Raw genomic sequence first — 21,530 nt, forward strand, 5'->3', positions numbered from 1 at the left:
CTCTTTCTCCAGGGAGGGTTATAATTGCAATAGAAACAGAGAAGAGTTGAACCTAGGTGCCACTTGGGCAAAACCAATTAAAGGATTAAACAAAAAAAAGAGTGTGTGGAGATGATTCCATGTTTTTCTTTTATATTATTTATTGAGTGAACCCTGTTTCTTATCCATATACATAAAATATTTGCTCTTTTTTATCACCCAGAAGTTTATCCAACTACATGAGAGATGCAAAGGGCAGCAGCTCAAATCATCATCACTTGTTGTATTTCTGAGTTTATATTGTGCAATGTATCTTGGTTTGCAGATAAAGCAAAGACTGATCATCAGAAGCACTGGGAGATGGCCCCTTTGCACCTCTTCCCCAGCTTTTCCCCACTACGAGGATGCATACAGAGTTGAGAACAATGGGAAGGGAAGGAAAGGGAGGAAAAAGAAAAGTGAAACAAATTAAAAATCAAAAAGAAAATCCTTTGGGCATTCTGAATCTGATATCTAACCAGGTGGCCATTTCAACTGTCTCCCGCCAAGTACATGCAAGTGGAGATGATAAACAGATTGACCTGCACAGAGAGAGAGAGAGAGAGAGAGAGAGAGAGAGAGAGAGAGAGAAATTATGCATTTTGGAATCAAAATGCATGAAAATTCAAAATTCTGTGACTATTCCAAGTTTTCTTCACCTATCCCCACGGTCAGATGGGGTCATGAGAAAAAAAAACCAAGAAAAGGAAATATAAGAGCAGGAGATTATAGCTTACATGCAGCTGGACCATTGTTAATGACAACACGAAAACCGTCGAGGATACCTTCTTTCTCTGCCACAATTTTGGCAGCATAGAGAAGATGGCCTAATATCTCTCCATGCCTTGCGTCAGCCTAAAAATAATATGAACACAAATCAACACAAGGGTGCAAGGCAATATCCAATATACACAAATGTATATGAAAAGAAACAACAAAAAATAAATAACTAAATAACAGAGAGAGAGAGATAGAGAGAGAGAGAGAGGAGAGGGTGGCAATCTTTGCTTCGCATTCTTGCTTTGAGAAGGTCATTTTCTCCTGCATGTCTTCTGCTCAGCAGGTCAGTATTTCAAATTGCTAGGAATGTCTTAATTTGACAAGCTTGCAATTTATATTGTGTGGGAAGCTGATGGGCTCTCCACCCCCACTATGGCCATAACCACGTGCATGAAATTTGGAGATGAAACACAATTTTATGCAGGTTTCATATAGCTTTTGGATGACGTGGTTTATGTTGGACTTTCTCAATCCTAAAAAGGTTTTACAGCATGCACAATAAAATTATGGGTAAAACACACTAACCACCCCTAAAGATTTGACAAACAGACAAAAACCTCCCTAAGGTTTCAAAATCTCAAGGGCCTCTAGATTTCAAAATTTTCATAGACCATCTCTAAGACTTGCTAAAAAGGCACATACCTTCCCTTATATTTGGTAAGAAGACTTTTTTTAGGAGTATGAATATCCCAAAAATCAAATATCAATGGAGGTCTATGGAATTTTAGAATCTCAAGGTCAATGGAATTTTTAAAACTTCTAGGGAGGTTCTTGTCTTTTTACCAAACCTTAGAGGAGGTTAGTTTCTTTTGCCCTCAAAATTATTTATCAAGTTGAGATCTGGCCAAGGGGAGGCAACGAGGGGATGTTGACTGTAACTGTCCAGTCATAAACACCTCAAGAATATTAAAGTATCTGTAGTGTGTTACTATTTTTGTAATAGCAATGTTGAGTTTTCAGTTCATATAATTTAATTCTTCAATTCCTAGAGGTCTACCTTCTATTAATACTTGATTATAACCTGGACTGCACAAATTCTTCTTTGAATCTCTATACATGCAATAAAAAACAAATAAATGAACATGTATCCATCTCCGTAATAGCAAAGATGCTATCATTCATAGTGACAATGAATAAAGTAATATCTACAACTAAGAAGACAAAGAGGCACCTTTAACATAAAAGGTGTAACATAAGGCAATCAAGGGAAATGAAGGGAATATAACTCCTAAATAAAGAAGGAAAATAAAGACACATGACAAGACTTGATAGCTCCTTACAAATTAAAGGCACTCAACATTGAATACTTTGAAATCAATGGCCGACTCCACTTAGGGCCTAACTTTGGTGATCAAAGAAATCATTGGCGGACCCATAAGCAAGACCCAAGAGTCGATACCTATACCATTAGATGCGCTTTTCTATCATGGCCAGTTCAAACAGCCATGCCAGCCATTAGTTTCACAAGAGATTTGTATGGACACCCATCGATCATGGCTGATAAAAGCAACGCTACGTTTTGTTCAATGTTTTGCTTACAGCCTCCAAAAATGTTCATATGATCTTCTCTCACTTGGGATTGCGCAAGTGTGATTGAATAAAGCGGGCATGGTGATCAAGGACCACAAGTATGTCCTCCATTTGTTACTCCATGTTCCCACAAGAAGTGCGCATTAGGTGTTTGTTAAAAGTCCCAATCAAGGGGCCAAGGACTCTATTGGATCCTATGGCTCCTTTGAGGTTAAGGCTGTCTTGGGACTGATTTGAGGCAAAATTCTCATCCTAGAATGGTGTCTGCTAAGACTTTGCTAAAAGATCTCTTATGTACAGCTATTGGCTCACCATGCATTACCATCCCATAAGGAATTGCACATTGAATAGTTGTGTGCACTGAGCTCTGGTAAGGCGCCAGCATTGAGTAACATTAGAGTATAACATCCTCAATTCTCATTTGAAATTGCCCATCTTCATCGCCCAGTTCTCAATTATACATAACTACTTGTAACTAACTACTTTGGAATGCCCCATGGGCTCTACTACACTTGGCCTCCATTTGGCACATTTACACCAAGACAACAATAAAGCAGTAAAATTGATGCTAAAGACTCAAGAGACTTCGACCCAACGCCCAGCCCAGCTTCCACGCGATTAACACTCTCGGCCCACGATGACCCGGCCCACGAAGAGCTCGTCTTGTGAAGAGACGTCACACCTAAGCCCCTCAAGCTGCTTGGCATCTTCTGTTTGAGTCCCACTGCGAAGCGCCTCAACCTGCTCGGTCCACATACAAAGATCCGAGCTCCTCAGCGAAGAACAGCTCCTTTGTGAAGAGCCGTCCGTTCATCCCAGCTGAAGAGCATCAGTTCGTCCGAGCTGAAGAGCAGATCTATTTGTCCAAGCCCCTTAGTCTGCTCGAACTCCCCCCCTTGGCTTGAGTCTCATAATCTCCCTTCTGGTCGTCTACTCATAGCCTCCCGCCCGAGCCACTTCTCCTCTCTGGTCGTCTGCTCGGACTCCCCGACCTTCCTCGGTCTCAGCCCGTAGCAATACCCTCCCCTTTTGAGCACGTTACCCACAAGGTGAGGAAACTTCTCCTTCCACTTATGATACCACTTCCACGCATCCTCCTCCTCCTGTCCCTCGGCAACTTCAACAGAAGCTTACTTCAAAACTTCCCCTACTCTGACTTCTTCAAACCAGAGCTCAAATAACAGCGAAGCCACCTTCTCTTCTTCATCCTCAGCTTTCTTCAAGGCTGCAATTGCTTTCACATTGATACCTGCTTTAATGTAGAAATTAGCCACCATGGTGGAAGTGCTCCAATCCATGGAGATGTAAGGTTCACTCTTCATTTCTTCTAGAAGCTTCTCCATGTTCTCAATATCAGATCATGTCCCATACGAGTTACTGCAAATTCTATAGCCACAATTATTAGGAGAGGATCCAGTCTCCTTCGTCCCTGATAGCACGTTAGGAATTTTCTCAAGCATGCCAGCCTATGTGTAGAGAACCCATGAGGTTATTGTAAGTGAGATTTAAGGAGATAAAACCCATCTCATCCATTGTTATGCTAGTCTCTGCAATATTAGTTGCAATTATAACCTTTTGTATGTCATGAGGGGGCCATAGAAACACTTTTTCCTGATCTGCAACAGCCATGAATGACGGTAAAGGAAGAATCCAATCAAAAGATGCCCCACCAAATTGGTATGTAGCAGTTAGTCTATCAAGCAACACATAAATTTTTGAGACTCCGGGCAAAAATATGAGTATGGCACCTTCGGCATCAATTTCATCAATATGGCAAACCAAGTCTTCAAGAAGATCATAATCAATCACACCTTCATTCAATCTTTTCAAGTCTGCTCGCTGAATGATTGATAATTCTCAGGAATATAGTATAATTTAATATAATTGTCAGAGAGCAAAGATTTGTCACCCCAAGCAGATAAGATGAGATTTTTCTACCCCCTCTAGTAGCTCATAGGACCTTTTGGAAGCTTTGCTTTCATGAATGATGTATTTGGTATAGATGCTAGAGAATCTAAAGCAAGATGATAGTTGAGGCTTTGATATGTATCCTCCAAGAAGTTTGTGTAACAGGATGTGTTCGGCCTTGAGCAATAACAATTGGGCAATGAACAAAATATCTTGAAAATAAGTTTGAATTGACTGTTGCCGACATAAGGATAACTTTCAACTTCTGAGTGCCATCAGCAGATCGTTTCTCAACCAAGTTCGTCAAAACAATAAGCAGAGAATCACCCAAAAGAGACTGCTCATGCACTTCATCAACAATGACATGAGTAACACCAGGCAAGTTGTTGTCAGTTGCAATTTTCCTCAGAAGAATGCCTATTGTGCAGAATAGAAGCTTCATTTTCTCATTCCTTCCACTATCAAGACGAACTTGATAACCAACGAGAGAACCATCCAAACCAAGTGAAGGTTCACAACCCTCATGAGCAACTCTCTCAGCCACAGAAATAGTCTGCTCGTCAGAACCCACACTGACTACATTATCCTTCCACATTTCAGATTCATCCTCTTCCTGTTGCTCCACATAGTGACGAATCCAATCTTCTTGAGATTTATGGTGTGACTCTAGAGTATCATCATCCCACCGCAACATATTGTCTGGATCCATCAATTCAGGTGTATAGTCTCTCGGGTCAAACACAACAGATTTGTAGTTTGCTTGAAGGAATAGATCTTTGTTGCAAGGCTTAATTTTCTGCATCCTTCTTGGAGGAGGAGGAGGAGCTTTTGTCATGTTGCATGTGCACAGAAGCACTGGATCTAGACACTTTCTTGCTGGATTGGACAGACTCAATCCCTTCTCGATCAGCTGAGTGAGTCTGGGACTGCAACTGGATTTTTGTTGATGCAAATTTCTCTTACCATTAGGTCCACTCATTTCAGTCACCTTTTTGGACGACATATCCGAGTCTACAGTAACTGGAGTTAAGGGGTCTGCTCTCTCTGTATTGTGTTGCTCTCCATCATAGCCCTCATAGTGTTGATGTTTGAAATCATTGCCAGATGTCCCTCCTGGGCTTTCTTGGTTGATCTTCTGCTAGCCGAGCCGCTTCCCACTCTCGGAAAGAGCTTCCAACTATTGAGTAATAGTGATCTGACAAGCGGTAATGGATTCCAAAATCTGGTTTATGCGAGTTCCCTCTCCCATGGTCGCAGGAACCTGGCTCTGATACCAATTGTAATGAATCTGCTAGTGTGTGTTGTATGATTGGATGAATTTCAACAGGAAAATGGAATGAATGGAATGAATGATTGAATGGAGATTTACTGAATGCAATAAAAATGGAAATGAAGCTACAAGTTGGCTGGTTCGAGAGAGCCACTCTCCAAAGAAACAAAGAAACAAACAGATTCCCAATTTTCTAACTGACCCCCTATTCCCGCTAGCCCCCCAGCTTTATACAAAACAACTTGTAACTAACTACTCTAGAATGGGGCTCTTCTACACTTGGCCTCCATTTGGCCCATTTACACTAAGACAACAATATAGCAGTAAAATTGATGCTGAAGACTCAAGAGACTTCGTCCCAGCGCCCAGCCCAACCTTCACGTGATTAACACTCTCGGCCCATGATGACCCAGCCCGCAAAGAGCTCATCCTGCGAAGATACGTCCCACCTGAGCCCCTCAAGCTACTCGGCATCTTCTGTTCGAGTCCCCCTGCAAAGCGCCCTAGCCTGCTTGGTCCACGTACAAAGATCCGAGCTCCTCAGCAAAGAACAGCTCCTTTGTGAAGGGCCATCCGTTCGTCCCAGCTAAAGAGCCACCCATTCTTCCGAGCCCCTCGGACTCCCCCCCTTGGCTTGAGTCTCGTAATCTCCCTTCTGGTCGTCTGCTCGTAGCCTCCCGCCCAAGCCACTTCTCCTCTCTGGTCGTCTACTAGGCCTCCCCGACCTTCCTCGGTCTCGGCCCATTGCAGAAAGAAGTAGAAAATGGTGCATTTGCCAACCAAGGGTCTTTCCAAAAACGACTAAGAGAACCCCTCCCCATCTCAAGTTTAGTGTGAGGAGTGAAAGAAGGATATATCTAAGAAATGGACTTCCATGGACTCCCCAAAGAGCATCATAAATTAGCATTGGTATCCCACCCGTTCTAACAGCTAATTGTATTCAAGATTATCTTGTGCAGTTTTGTCAATATGCGTGTTTAGTCTCCAACATGCGATGTGACAAAGACAGTCAGACAAATCATATTACAGCAGATAACACAAAATAACGCAGTAACCCAATTATTGCATTACAAAACCTTAAAACTGTTCTGTTAAATCAAAACTTTGTGCAGAGCATATGACAAGCAGTAGGATGTTGCCTTGAAGTATTTCATTTCATGCATGCAAAAATTTGTCTCCTAAAAGGAAAAAAAGCATGTGTAGCATCCATTTAAAATTGGTTCGTGCATAAAATATGGTAGCAACAAGAAAAAATAATTACCTTGCCAAGCATTGTCAATCCATCCCTAAACTTCGGAATGACCAAAATATGAACGGGGGCTTGTGGGTTGATATCCCAAAAGGCTAGGACCTTTTCATCCTCGAAGACTACCCTTGAAGGGATCTCCTTAGCTATGATTTTGTCAAATCTGTCAATGAAAAAAAAAATCTTTTATATGACATTCCAGTGCTAACTAGGAGTTGGAAGGTTTAAATACCAATAACAATACCACAGCATTTTTTATAGTATCTTTTTTTTCAGAAATCCTCTTTAGTTATTGAAAAGGCATTTAAATTCTAGTAAAAAAATTATGAATTTGTATTACAACCTTCTGATAAATATAAAAAATCCAATCAATACCATTTCCAATTATTTGACAGATTTTCAATAATCTTGCCAATATAATCGATCTTCCTCACCCCCTATTTGCTTTTTATTCATTTTTTCATATGGACTTCCATAATCCAGCTTCATCGCATATTCTTTTAAATATAAAGGCATCCAAATCCATTTCAATCAAAATTCAAAAAGTATAATCACGAATAAACAATTGCATGATACAAATAAATATTATAATTTAATGTTATCTGTTGATGAGGATGATACATGGTTGGAGATCCACTGTCAGCATCAGCTGCAGCCGCTTTGGCAGAAGTCTCTTCATTGTTTGTAGGACTAACACAACATATAGACCTGGAAAATATAAATGAACAAGAAATTTTTCAATACATGTACAAAATAATCTCAGTTTACACTGATGGAGATCAAAAAGAACATTTTGAAATACAAACCTAGAGATGAACTTAGAAGGCAAATTATAGATGTAGTACTCATTGCTAATGAATGAGTGGACATAGTTCCATGGACTTAAATTGTGAGGGAGTAAATTCCAATAATTGGGAGTTCCAGTTGAACATTTTGATGTACAAGTTTTATGGTGGTTTAGAGGAAGCAAAATCCTCACTGTATCTCCACTTCTAGATGCTCCGCACTTGAAACAGTTGCCCAACAAAATTTTCCCACCTCCATGAAAAGTCCAAGGGTAGGGAACCTGGACACCTTTTCTCCCCTTCTTCCCTTCTTGCTCATGCTCCTCATGGAAGTTCTTGGCAAAATGTCGAGTGAGTCTTTGAGAAGGGTCTCCTTCATGGTCTCCAAATTGAGAAAAAGGGTGGTAAAGAAGTTCCATTTCTCATCTCCACTCTACCAATGATACCATCGAGTCTCATTTATGCAGATTGTGATCAAATCTCTTACTTGTAGAAGTATTTTTCTTTTAGAAATATTATCACGGTACAAATTCAAACTTTGAAGGAGGACCATGTGTTGGGTAAAGCGGAAGCATAAAACACACTGAGATCAATGAAAATTGATAAAGCACATATGCACAAACAAGTTTGGCTAATACACCTACATCCATTAATTAGAAAGATATATTACTGCCATAAAGAAATTATGTCAGTACAAACAAAAAACTCAACATCTATAACCTAATCCCCAAACACTAGCTTCTCCCTAGTGTTTAAAACCATGGAAAAAAAACCCAATCCCATGTAACCTGGTGTTTCCCTAATCTTTCTACGTCTCTAAACCCTTGCCAAAACCCTCACAAGTCCCTCACTTCTTATATCCTCCTTAATGGTTAGAACCTCTATTTTTAAAGAAGACACTCTGGCCACCATGGTCTTTGACATGTCATCAAGCCAACTTTCTCTCTTCCTAAGATGCTCGGTCCTCAAGTAATACTTGTCCACCAAGTGCTTGACACACACAACAAGAACAATTAATTACCAGACACTTACAACCAAGTAGAAGTGCTTGATCTTCTAAGCAACTTAGGAAACTAAATCTCTCATCAATAAAACAAAAATACGATCCAAAAATTCCAATAATCTCTACCTTGGCGTGTATCTTGCCACCTTGAAGAGTCCTTGCAGCTCTACATCAACAAAAGACTGGTCAAGATAACTTTCAATCATCCTATAATGAGCCATACTGTGCATACAATAGGTACCCACACCATCTGATCCAATGGCTTTCTATTGCTTTCTACACAAGCAAGATCATTCTGCAAATTCCATTTACAGCACAGAAACTCGATAGAAGATCATTATCTGCAAAAACAAAAGAAACCTCCAAGCTAATTGCTTCCATTCTACATTTGTTTCGACTTTTACATGCACCATTTACAACCATGTGTCAATGAAGATGAATAACTCGCCTGCCAGTAAGTCACAAAAACAGAACCATTACAAATTATCAGAATCAGCTCTGGCTTCACCTGGTTCATGTAATGCAGCCAATACCCATCTGCAGCCACCAAGTCAACTATACCCGCTGGCTTAAGAGACAAACCTCAATCCAACCTCCCTCCTGTAGGAATTTCTCTCTCTCACCCACACTTGCAGATCTGATTTATCACACCATCAAGATTTTTCCATTGTGTATCCAAGCCAAACAAGTTCACTGGTATCATAGAGAGAGTGTATGAGTCATACACAATTATTTCTTTGCAGTTATCCTAGATATATTCAGAACTACTCCATCTGTAAGTGAAATCCTACTGCAGTCCATCTCCTCTAGTGAGTTTCCAATGTCACAAACATAACCTCTTATGAACAAACCAACCTTTTATTCCTCTTTGTTGGGTAGAGCAGAAGGATAAAACACACTGAGATCAATCAAGTGCAACAAATGACACACACAATAGACGACAATTTCACACAATTCAACAAATACAACTACACTCCTGAAGAATAGAAATAATCCACTATTGTGGAGAAACTGCAGATGTATAAACACCAAATATCTGACAACCAGAACCCAAGTCTCAAAACAATATAGTTTCAAGCACCCTAGTGCATAAAACATGGGATAAAACCCCTCCATGAAACCAGCATTTCTCAAACCCTTCGTGTATCTCTACAACCTTGTGAAACCCCTCACAAGCCTCCCATCTCTTATATCTCATCTCCAAAATGGCTAGAACCCCCTCAATTTATACCTCAGCCACCAAGCACTCTGAGATCAAGTCAACCTGCTTGTTCTCCCAGACGCCTTGTCACCAAGAAATACTTGGCCTTGAGTACTTGACTACACACCAAGCATAATAAATTACCAATTTACCAAGAATAGCTAACTACCAAGTACTTTCTAACCAAATAAAAACTGTTTGATCTTGGCAGCAACTCAAGAAACCAACTCTCTCACCATTAAGATGAAATATATACTATATATATATATACGAATAGTGTAAATCATTTTGTGGACAAATATATCCTTATCTTTAAAAAATAAGACCAAACATTCCTAAAATAAGTCAATTTACATGTTATGTGTAGAAGTATGATTATTGTCAATCATTTTGTGGACAAAACAACCTTACCCTTTAAAGGTAATGTGTTACGTATAGAAGTATGATTAGCGTCAATCATTTTGTGGACAAAATATCCTTATCTTTTAAAAGTAAACAAAACACTCCTCAAAGAAAGTAAATTCAATCAATATTAGATAAAATTACAGTGCATTTAGAATATCTAGAAATTAATGTTTGAACCTAAAAGGGAAAACATTCATTTGGTTAAAAAAATAAAATAAACTAAAAGCAGATACACAATAAATAAAAGTATGAGTACTGTAAATAATTTTGTGGCAAAAATATCATATAGTCTTATACATATTAATGAACTCTTTCTGTTTCTTTTCTTATGTTTGTATTAGGAGGATATCTTGTCCTCATTTCTCTATAATTCTCTCTCATACATATTAATGAATTTTTTATTCCCATGCAATCACATGCAATGGACAGGACATATTTACTAGCACGCACCAAAAATCCCAATAACTTGTTTCTTGGAAAAGCAAGTAGTTTTACTTTGAATATATGTGGTATTAGAACGTCACAAATCACAATATCAGGCTAACTATACAGCCTTTTTATTAAAAAGGAAACATCTAAGAAGAGTTTGTTTAAAAAAAAAAATCTCAAATCCCTAATACAGCCAAAAGGAAAAATAAAATATACCTTTGAGATTTGTAGGTGGTACCGATGGAGTTCTCTCCTGAAGCTTTAATATTTGACATGGCTCTTAATGACAAAGAAATGCATATAGTTGTTGAAGCATTCCTAAAAATGAGGAATTAAAATGAAATAATATTACACTTCACAACCAATGTGCAGCAGCAATATAAGAGAATTCTTAGCATTAACACAGCCTTGGTAAATCATTAAAGGTAGAGAGGATTCATACGGTGAATTCATTTAATAGGGGGATTAAGCCTTAGATGAGTTTAGTCTAGTTGTAAACAACTAATTTTTGGTAATGTGAGTCACTGAATGGTGGATAGATAACATCTTAATGTTTAAATGTGTATGTGTTTATACAAGCAAGATCATTATTTCGACAATATAATGCATGAACCATTTGAAACTCATTGGTGATTGCTTCAATTAAGAAGAATTTAATTTACCATCATTGGGCACTGAAAAGAAACAAAGTGAAGCCTTAGAATAGAAGAACATTGGGCATTAGAAACAAAGTGAATTTCGGAAAACCAAATTACGAACAAGAAGCATCTCACTCTAATTAAATTTCACTTTCTTGTTTTTTCCCTCTTGAAGATTGCTTGTCCAAGTTATAATCTCCTTTTTCTCTCACTTAATGTGTTTTCTTCTATCATCAACAATATTGAGGGCACGTGATTCTTAAGCTTCAACTTGATAACTACAAATACTTTAGCTACCAATATTAGGAAATATGAAGAACCTAATGCAAAACATTTGGGAAATCAACCTCAAGTATTATAAGCACACAAATTGCATTGGTCAGTAAATTGTTGTATTGAGAAACACAGTATTTGTTATTTTAAAAAAAAAAAGAGGAAAGAGACTTTCTTAATTTATACAAACATTATCCACAGCAGCAACAATAACAATTAACAACAAAATATTAGAAAAACAAAGGCATAATTCCAACTAAGTGAGATAAGTTATACGAATTGCCTAGTCTAGCTTGAGCAATGTTAAATCCTTCCTTCCAACATCAATCTAGGTTCTTCCAAGTTAACTCTCTTCCTCCTGTAACCTTTAATGTTAATTAAATCACTCTTTCTTACCCGTGCACCATTTAACCTATGTTGCAAGTGCCCAATCCAGCTTAACTCCCCTACTATATATATATTTTTGGTCTTGTTGGAGGCCCACAAGGCCTAGGCTACACAACGAGAGGTAACAAATCTTTCATGCCATACCCTTTCCCACCCACACACCTCGCCCAGCCCAATGAACACATGACCTCCTCATGGAACTCCTAAGCTTTAACCACTAACATGTCCCCCAGAGGACCCTAGCCCTTATATTATACAAGTGATGCTCCTTGCATAATTTATTCATTTAGATTGATACCAGTCATACCATAGATATATTCATTTCAAGTTAAACAACTCATCCACAAATTTTCTAGCTTATTCATTTAGATTGACACCACTCATCCTTACATTTTGTATGTGTTGTTTCTTGCTTGCACCAACATTCTCATCTAGATTTCATAGCCCATCACATACACTTGGAGTGAGCATGCGAGAAGTTCGGTAAAGTTAGATGAAGAAGAGAAGAGAAGGGGAAAAGAAGCAAAAAAATTCAGGCGGCTGTATGATCCAGGTCTACCTGCTTATATATTAAAAAATAAAAAGAAATTAAAGATAAAAATACCTCAACTTGCATCACATAATTACTAAAATAGCATATTCTCTTCAAACACTCCCCCTAAATATAATATCACACAGCCCAACTTGCTAAAACCTTTAGACAAGGCAAGCTTAACAAAGCCTTCATGAAAACATCGCCTAATTAACTAATCCACAAATTTCACAAAATGGAGTCCTCACAGCCTTCTTCAATGCAGGATCCTCCCAAAATGAAGGTCAATGTCAATGTGCTCTATCCTCTCATGAAACACTGAGTTCCTAGCAGTATAAATGGCAACTTGATTATCACAAAGCATATCCATGTGTTTGGCTACCAAGAATCCCATCCTGACATAAGAGACTTCAACCACATAAGCTCATTCACATTATGAGCCATAGCTCAGTATTCTACTTCAGCACTAGATCTTGCTAGTGTACTAGTTTGTTTCTTACTGCACCAGGTACAAGATTATCTCCACAATTGCATAGTATACAATAGTAGACCTTCAATCATCAACAAAGCCAGCTTGATATGCATCACCAATACTATTATCTCACAATTTCTTTATACATCAAACCTATGTCAAGAAAACCCTAGAGATACCATAGAATCCTTCAAACAACATCCCAATGTGGTTGTTTTGTGGTTTTCAATAAACATGCTCACCACCCCTACTACAAAGAATATGTTAGTTCTAATGACAGTCAAGCAGCTCAACAACCAACAACCTATATCAACATATGTCTTTAAAGTCCAATACAACATACCTAACAACTTCATGTTGTGATTCATAGGAATATCAACTGGTTTTGGGAATCAACTGGTTTTGCTCCCAACAAAGCGGTCCACTTAGCAAGTCTAATGTGTAAATATGGATTCAACCCTTTCTTACATTGGACAATCTCAATACCAAGAAAGTAATGTAGAAGGCCCAAGTCCTAGATTTGAAATTTTGCTTCAAACTGCTTAACATCTACAATCCCGTTCATCATTGTCAATGATGATCATATCGTCAAAATAAACTACTAGAAGTACAACATCATCTAGTTTTTGCTTACAAATATGGAACAATCAAGTAGAAAGCCAACTGCATAGACCACCACACTAAATTTGTTGAAAAAAACTTGAGGAGATTGATTAAGACTATGAATGGTCCTATGTAGCCTGCATACCTAACAATCTCTCCCCTCGGCAACACACCCAAGAGATTGCTCCATGTATACCTCTTCCCACAACTCTCCACAAAAGAAGGCTTTATTCACATCCAAATGATACAAGGGTCAATCAAAACTAACTTCCAAGTAGATCAATACACAGAGAATTTTGTAGGGTGATAACAAGAGAGAAGGTCTCAAAACAATAAAAAAAACCATAGGTTTGAGTGTACCTCTTGGCAATCAATCGAGTCTTAAGCCGTTTGATAGATCCCTTGGGAAGACATTTGATGGTCTAGACCCAACAACACCTAACCAACTCCATAAAAGGAGGAACATCCACCAAGTCCCATGTCCCTTGAATGGTGGAGGCTCCCATTTCTACATCTATTGCATGCTTCCACCCACAGTTAAATAGCATTTCAACATGTGAGGAAGGGATAAAACAGAAGAAATGAACACATAGGACTAAGAAGGAGAAGAACCAAAACATCATAAGCAATAGGATAAGCAACTAAGGACTGCTCAGCAACATGTTTGTGTACCTTTCCAGTGACCGAGTGGCAAATCCAACTCATGTTGAGATGGATCTCCAAACTAGAACACAAAAAAGTGAAATGCAGAGAAGGTAATTGCATGGTGGTAGTGATGTCTATGACTGCTTTCTGTCATCGATAAACCCTCAACTGTTTCTCTAGTCAATAACTAATGGAATTCAAAGAAGGGTGGGAGTTCTCTCCAAATGGATAAGGGTAAGAGCAAGAGAATCAAAATATGAGGGGGTAAGGGAACAAAAAATCGTTGGAGAAGTGAAGAAGAAAATAAGAAAAAGAAGAGAGAATATTCAAGCAGCTGTTTCCTGGAGCACACATACAGCTCCAAGTCTGTCCTCTCATCCATTAATTATAAAAGCTATGAAAGATAAAAATACCCACACTCACACCACATAATTACCAAAATAGCAATATCTCCTCTAGAGAAGCATAAACCGGAAAAAAAAAAAAAAAAAGTAATTTACTGTTCAATCTTCATCCATGTATGTCAAGGACACTTCATTAAAAGCATCAAAGGTTGAACATCAAACAAAAATTAAGAAATTATCTTGCTCAACAGAACATTAGAAGGCATCATATAATCCTTGAAAATTTATTGCATTATATTCCAGCCAAATAAACCAAATAACTAGGAAAAAAAATAAAGAAAAGAAAAACACACACAAAATATCAAATAACTTCCCCCCCCCCCCCCCCCAAACAACAAAAGAGGGAAAAAATTGCAATACCCATGTAGATCTAAAGGAAAAAACCTTCAAAAGAAGGCAAACAAACCCACTATTGCCAAAGGAAAATACACACAAACACACACACATATATATATATCATGCCCAATGCACTAGGCAACAATGCAATAATAGCTGAGTACTGCATTCAGAATTGTGAAAACAAAGAACACGTGTCATGTAAATACATAATAACGCTTTGTAAAGGCTCCTTTTTTTTTGTTTTGCAACAAATCATTAGTAATTCTATATCAAGAACTGAGGTCCAGAAAATTGTCTTAAGTTAGGAGGGAATCCTAGCTTTCTACATAAAATTGTTGTATTAGGATCACAAACCAAAGGGTAAAAGAGAGTTGCAAGAAAAAGTATGAGATACTCCAAATCTTCTAGCTATTATAGAAGAAAACTAGAAGGAAATAAGCAGCAAAACAAGAAAACTAATGAGGCGTTTGATAAAATTAAGCATTAAGTTGTAAACACTACGTCAATTTCTTAAATAATGAACCAGTTTCAAAACTATATTTGAATTTGAACACTGATTCATTTATACCTTGTGATAATTGAACTACTTAAACATCTAAATATGTTCATTTTCACCTTTTAAGCCTACCAACAGAGCCCCATGGGAGATCTTTGACCATCTAATTTGCTAAGTACTATGCAATATGTATGTTTACATATTATTAAAAAATAAATAATTTAAGACATAACAATAATAAATTGTAGATGTATATAATTTTTTTTTTTACTATTTCTTATTTGATTTTCTCATTCAATTTGATTGATCAATATCTAAATAAATGACACTGGAAAATGTTAGCCTTCCCAAAAACTTTACATTGTATCACAAATCCAACTTGATACTCCTTTAAGTCCTATCCAATCATTAATCAAGCCTAATAAGTGGGACCCAAAGAACCACCACATCAAATTTCATATGCATGTTTGTAAAGTTATCAAGAGTGCTAGTAGCACAATTACTAATAATTTGTCATCACGCTGTCAACTAATAGTGTGTACCTTAGAATGCATGTGATTTTGGACGAAAAATACAAAATTAAATTGCCCTATTTAGGATATTTATTAAACAAAGCATGCAATTAATCTACATATCTACCTATGCATTTAATGGTAGGCACTAGACTTAGCCTTCCTAGGGGTTGTGTCAAGAGGCATCTTGGCAATACAAAGTAAGATGTGGTGTCCATATGAGTGTGGGGTCCACACACTCTTTCTAGAAGCCTCCTGGAACACCGCCCCCAGGAGGCCAACATTTTTGTGCATTTATTGAATGTGTTTTGTTTTTAAAAACGTCCAATAAATACATACATTAAATTGTATGGGCCATTACAATAAAAATGAGTGGAAGATGTATGGCAAATGAGTTGAATAAATGCGTTTTTTGAATTGTGTTATAATGAATGTATTTTTTATTAGTTATTTATTTAATTGTTCAAAGAAGTCTTGATTGGTTCTTCTAATTTTATTTTATTTTAACTTCATAATCACAAGAAATTAGTACTAGGGTTTTGGAGGCCACAAAGAGGCCCTTGTTTTGCTTATATTAGTTATATATACAATTAGAAAGATTATAAACCAATACAAGAAGAAATTTTTCTTTTTTTTTTATTACTTGGTAATTAAACGAAAAACAAATCACTAGCAATTCTTGCTAAAGTAAAAAATAAAAAATAAAAAAAATTTAAATTTAAATTTTTAAAAAAAAATATATATATATATATATATATATATATATTTCCAGTTTTTTAGTAGGTAGGAAAAATTTCGCCAACAAGTTCACTCAAAATAAAACGCAAATAAACATCTTTCTAATTTTACTAGTAAATGTGTCACATATGTTGCACGTGATTGCATATGAATAATATTATTTAAATATTTTATAATTCTTAATAAAGTTTAGATATATTTTAAATCAAATTAATAATATATTGTCATAATTTGCTCACAAATATTAAAGTATGAATATTCAAAGTTATTTATATAAATTTATAATTTTAAAGAGTATAAAATATATACAAAGGGAAGCATAAGATGCAATTATGACACTGCATAGATACAAAGAGAAGAAAAATCTTTAAAATATAGGATATGATATGATAGGAGTGCTCTAACTAACATTACGCTAAATATTAAATTTAATATTTATATATCATTATATACAAAAAAAAAAACCTTAATAAATACATATATATATTTTTATTATTTTTTATTTTGTAAAAAAATTTCAATAGATACTTCTAACGAATTTTTTTTATACTAAAAGAATAATTTCATCAATAGATTATGAATATACAGCCAGGAGACTTAACAGAGTTTGGAAAATCCAGGAAAAAAAAAACCAAACAAACAACTTGAAAACTAAAAAATAAAAGAGACAGAGAGAGGAAAAAAAAAAAAAAAACAGCATAAACTAGCAATCCAACACATGCCCATGGCACTGAATATCAGGAAAGCTCACCAATAAAATTCCCCTGTCCCACACACCGAAGAGAGGCCAAATAATTTATCTTTTCCCAAACTAGCAAATGTGAGGACTTTTTCCCTAGAAAAATATGTGCATTACACTCCATCCAGTCCCCAAAAGACTGCAAAAAAAGCACATTTACAGAGCACTGCTCTTTCATTTTTCCTGCCAAAACCAACAAAAGAAACCACCAAAAAGTCCTCCACTGGTTCTGAACTCACCCAACATTCACCTAAAGTACCAAATAGCTTATTCCATGCCCTCCAAGCATAATCACAATGAACGAACAAGTGCGATGCAAATTATGAACAGTTAAAACAAAGAACACAGACGTCTGGTAGCCTTCAAAGGTCTCCTAACCTGCAGAAAGTTATTGATATTAATTCTATCAAGCGCAACCAACCATATAAAAGCCTTAGTTTTAAATGGGACTTTGGCCATCCACATGGATCTGTAGAGAGGAAAATTTAAATTAGACCTATTCAGAAAATCATAAAAAGATTTGTAAGAGTAAACCCCCGAAGGATCCAAAGACCAAGACCGACTATCCTCCTCTAAGGAAAAATAATAGTTATTCAACAAGACTAATAAAGAGGATAGCTCTACCAAATCCCTATCGCTTAATGCTCCAGAAAAGTGGAAATCCCGGGAAGGCAAAGAACCACCTCGATCAATATCAAAAGAAGAAACGGAACCATCCTGCCCTAACCTCAAGCGAAGAAGGCCTGGAAAGGAGGCGGACAAAACTGCATTCCCATACAAAGGATTTTTCCAAAAACGGATATTAATAAGTCTTCCCACCAGGAGTTAATATGGGAAATGAAGAGGGAATAACTCTAAGAGACAGTTTTCCACAGACTCTTCAAAGAACATCTAAATTTCAAATTAGTATTCCACCCATTCTCGTTTAATCCATACCTACTTTTAACAACTAAATGCCACAGGGAAGAATTCTCTATAGGAAACCACTAAAGCCATTTAGCCAAATGAGTTGTGTTTTTAGACACCAAGTCTCCAATACCCAAACAACCCTCCTATTTAGACCTACCCACCACTTCCCAACTAAAAGTCCCTCATTATCTTCTCAATCTTGCTAGCAACCCCCACCTGAATCTTAAAAATTGAAAGAAAGTATAATGAGATACTAGAAAGACAAGCCTAGATGAGCATAATTCTACCATCGAGAAAAAGAGGAGAACCTTTCCACCATTTAGCCTCTTAGAAACCAAATCCATAATAGGATCTCAAAAGCTCACAGATCTAGGGTTACCCCCCAAAGGAACCACTAGATAGGACAATGGCCAATCCAAAACACTAAAACCCACCTCCACAAACAACTCCTAACACTCTCGACAGGCATATTGATAGCCGTAATACCGCTCTTCCCAATATTAATCTCAAACCCAAAAACCTTCTCGAAAAATATTAATTAAATATTGCCATTTATAAATTATGATTAGCTACCAAAAAAATTTATAATTACTCATTTACTTAATTATCAACTAGTTTTTTTTTTTTTTTTTCAAATAAACTTAAATTCATTGGCTTAACTGTATAAATATGACATGTGGGTAGGATGGGACACAAGAGGGAATTTGTCCATGGCATTCTTGCGCATGTTATGAGTGTGTAATTTTTGTCTTTAGATAAGAATAAGGTGGGGGAGGTGTAGCTCATGCAATACTATCTTTGCGTGTGTCATACTTCCTTTTACACACATTTGCAAGATTAACCAAAATATTTGAATGCCTCATTGGCTTAACCAAATGAGACTTGGTACTATCATAGTGTCAACATATGCTATGAGAACTTAGACCCTGTGACAAAGGCCATCGTGCAAAAAAAAAAAAAGTTTAAAAGTCTTTTAAGTTGGGTTTTAGAGGAGTCAAATCTCAATCTTATGATTCAATTCGATTCATTAACTCGCCCAATGAATTGTATATCTTACTTTTAAAAGATTAGGATACTTTTGGCCACACTCTTCACGCTTCTGTATATAATATCCAAATTTACTTGTTTAGGAATTTTTTGTCTTACTTTCAAAAGATAAAAATATTTTTGTCCATGAACTGATTTACACTATTCACACTTTTATATATTATATAAATATACAAAAATTAGCCTGCAATTTCACCCAAAAATCAAACACAAATCAACTTCTTTCAATGTCTTGGATTGTCAACTGTGAACCTTGAAAACTGCAATAAATCTGCAACTATAAATCAAGTGAATAACAATTGTAACAATTCAACAATGAACCTACAAAAATGAATCTCGTTGTAGAGATTTAGATCTTGCATCCTAGACATTATGGCCATTGGTCCACATTCTTGTCGCTATCCATAGCACTAACACAACTGCTTATTTGTGACTAGGAGAAGACATGAAGATAGATCTATCTATCATCATCTTTTGTAGCACTCCATCACTGAAACTAATAGCAAAGGAGCAAGGGAAGAGAAAGAGGGCGGCACGAGAGAGCTATCATTGAGACAAGTTACAGAACATGAGGGGGAGAGTGGAAGAGAGGAGAAAGAAGCATTCATGAAGACAAGGGCAGTCACATTCTACACAACTTATGATTTGATAATCGAAGAATTAATTGGTGAATGAATGAGAGGTCTTTAAAGGGTACTCAAAAAGTGTTTCCAAACAAATCCGCTTCACTTAATGGATTTAAAAGTAAGTGCACCATCCAATTCAAGGCCTATTCAACTCAACCAAACAGCCATTAAGATCTTTAGTCTCACCCTCATCCAAGTAAAAATAGATTTCCCTCCTATTGCCATCTAGCCTCTAGTAAAAAAATAAAAAATAAAAGAAATTTGCATTCATTTTACACACTACTTGGTCCTTCATTGACATGATTAGTTTTGCCAATGTGATCCAAACTTATTAAAATTTATTAGTTAATTAATCAATATATGTGACTAGTGACAATTTAATGCCCCTTAATTTATGGTCTGATGCTGCCTCCTAAACATTAGAATTTGCTGATGCTCACCCGCAAGGAGAGTATTTAAGCAAGCTTTGCTCCCTTCCCTTTCTCATTGTGCTATTTTTGTTACCCTGTTAATACAAGAAGCAGCTCTTTTAACTTGCATCATTGCCTCAATTGTGCATGCTCACAGGCTTCCACATTTCCACACTACTCATGTTTAATTTTTCGCATCGTGGATTTGTGCTAATACATCATTTTTCTTGTGTGGATTCGTCTATGACATTCTTGATGCTCAATTGACTTGCTTTGTATTCAATGGATGACATCAAGTGCCACAAGGTGTTCTAGTTAATCAGCTTGCACTGTGACAAGGAATGGCAAAGCCTTCCAAGGAAAGGAGATTTCCTTTGGAAAAGCTGAAAGAAAAATATTTGTTGGATTAGTAATGTTTACTGCAGCAATTTTGGATTCTCTGCTAACCTTGTTGTAGTTTCTTTTGCGATCTTCCCTCTGTTGTATAGCTTTTTTTTCTTTTATAATTATTATTATTATTTTTTGGTTTGGTATTGACTGACTCCCTTTCGGAGCCATTAACATACACGTTTACATTTCAAGAATCAAAATAAACATGCGTGCCTAGCACCATCCCACCTCCTACACACTATCACTGTCTACGCAATGTACTTTTTCTTTAAATGCAGTAAAATAGCCTTTTTTCCTCTTAAGAATTTGAAAAGCCCCAATAAATCCCAAAAATTGAACAAAGAAAAAGCAGAAAAAAGGTTCAACAGTCAAATCTACCTATGAGACTTTTGGGTGATCCCAACTGACTTAGCTCTTGGAGTTTTGGTAGCCGCTATGGTTCTTGAAGACAGAGAGACTCCCCCAGTTGCCGAAGCATTCCTGCAGTAGGGAAATCAAAGAGAAGAAATCAGAAGAGAGAGAGAGAGAGAGAGAGAGAGAGAGAGAGAGAGAGAGAGTACTGATACCTCATGAGAGAAAAGGAACGCAGCGAAGCCATGGACAGTGAGACAATCAGCACAGAAGACGCCGTAGAAACGGCGTGGGACGGGAGACGACAATTTGGCCCGGTGGAATTTTTTACAGGGAGCCGCAAAATGGCGTGGCAAACATACAGACAAAGAAAGCGTGCGCAATCTCTGGCCGTTCGATCCGGACTTGCCTGTGGACGGCCGTGATTAATTGCAAATTGCAATT

The 21,530-nt window shown here is 37.0% G+C and overlaps 1 protein-coding gene across 2 annotated transcripts; it reads right to left on the bottom strand.

The window, feature by feature from the left end:
- Positions 1-237: 237 nt before the first annotated feature.
- LOC131159186 (14 kDa zinc-binding protein) lies at positions 238-21,434 on the bottom strand. 2 transcript variants are annotated; one of them, XM_058113898.1, is made up of 7 exons: positions 21,302-21,434; positions 21,114-21,215; positions 10,792-10,893; positions 7,374-7,460; positions 6,768-6,915; positions 756-873; positions 238-560 (listed from the first exon to the last, which is right to left on the bottom strand). In XM_058113898.1, exons 1-7 carry the CDS (start codon positions 21,331-21,333, stop codon positions 493-495), a joined length of 657 nt encoding a protein of 218 aa, XP_057969881.1. In that variant the 5' UTR covers positions 21,334-21,434; the 3' UTR covers positions 238-492. The 2 variants fall into 2 exon arrangements, with proteins under 2 accessions (XP_057969881.1, XP_057969882.1); XM_058113899.1 differs by having other exon boundaries at positions 238-873.
- Positions 21,435-21,530: the final 96 nt, after the last annotated feature.

Source organism: Malania oleifera, chromosome 7 (assembly GCF_029873635.1).
Source record: "Malania oleifera isolate guangnan ecotype guangnan chromosome 7, ASM2987363v1, whole genome shotgun sequence".
In the NCBI taxonomy this organism is placed as follows: domain Eukaryota; kingdom Viridiplantae; phylum Streptophyta; class Magnoliopsida; order Santalales; family Ximeniaceae; genus Malania; species Malania oleifera.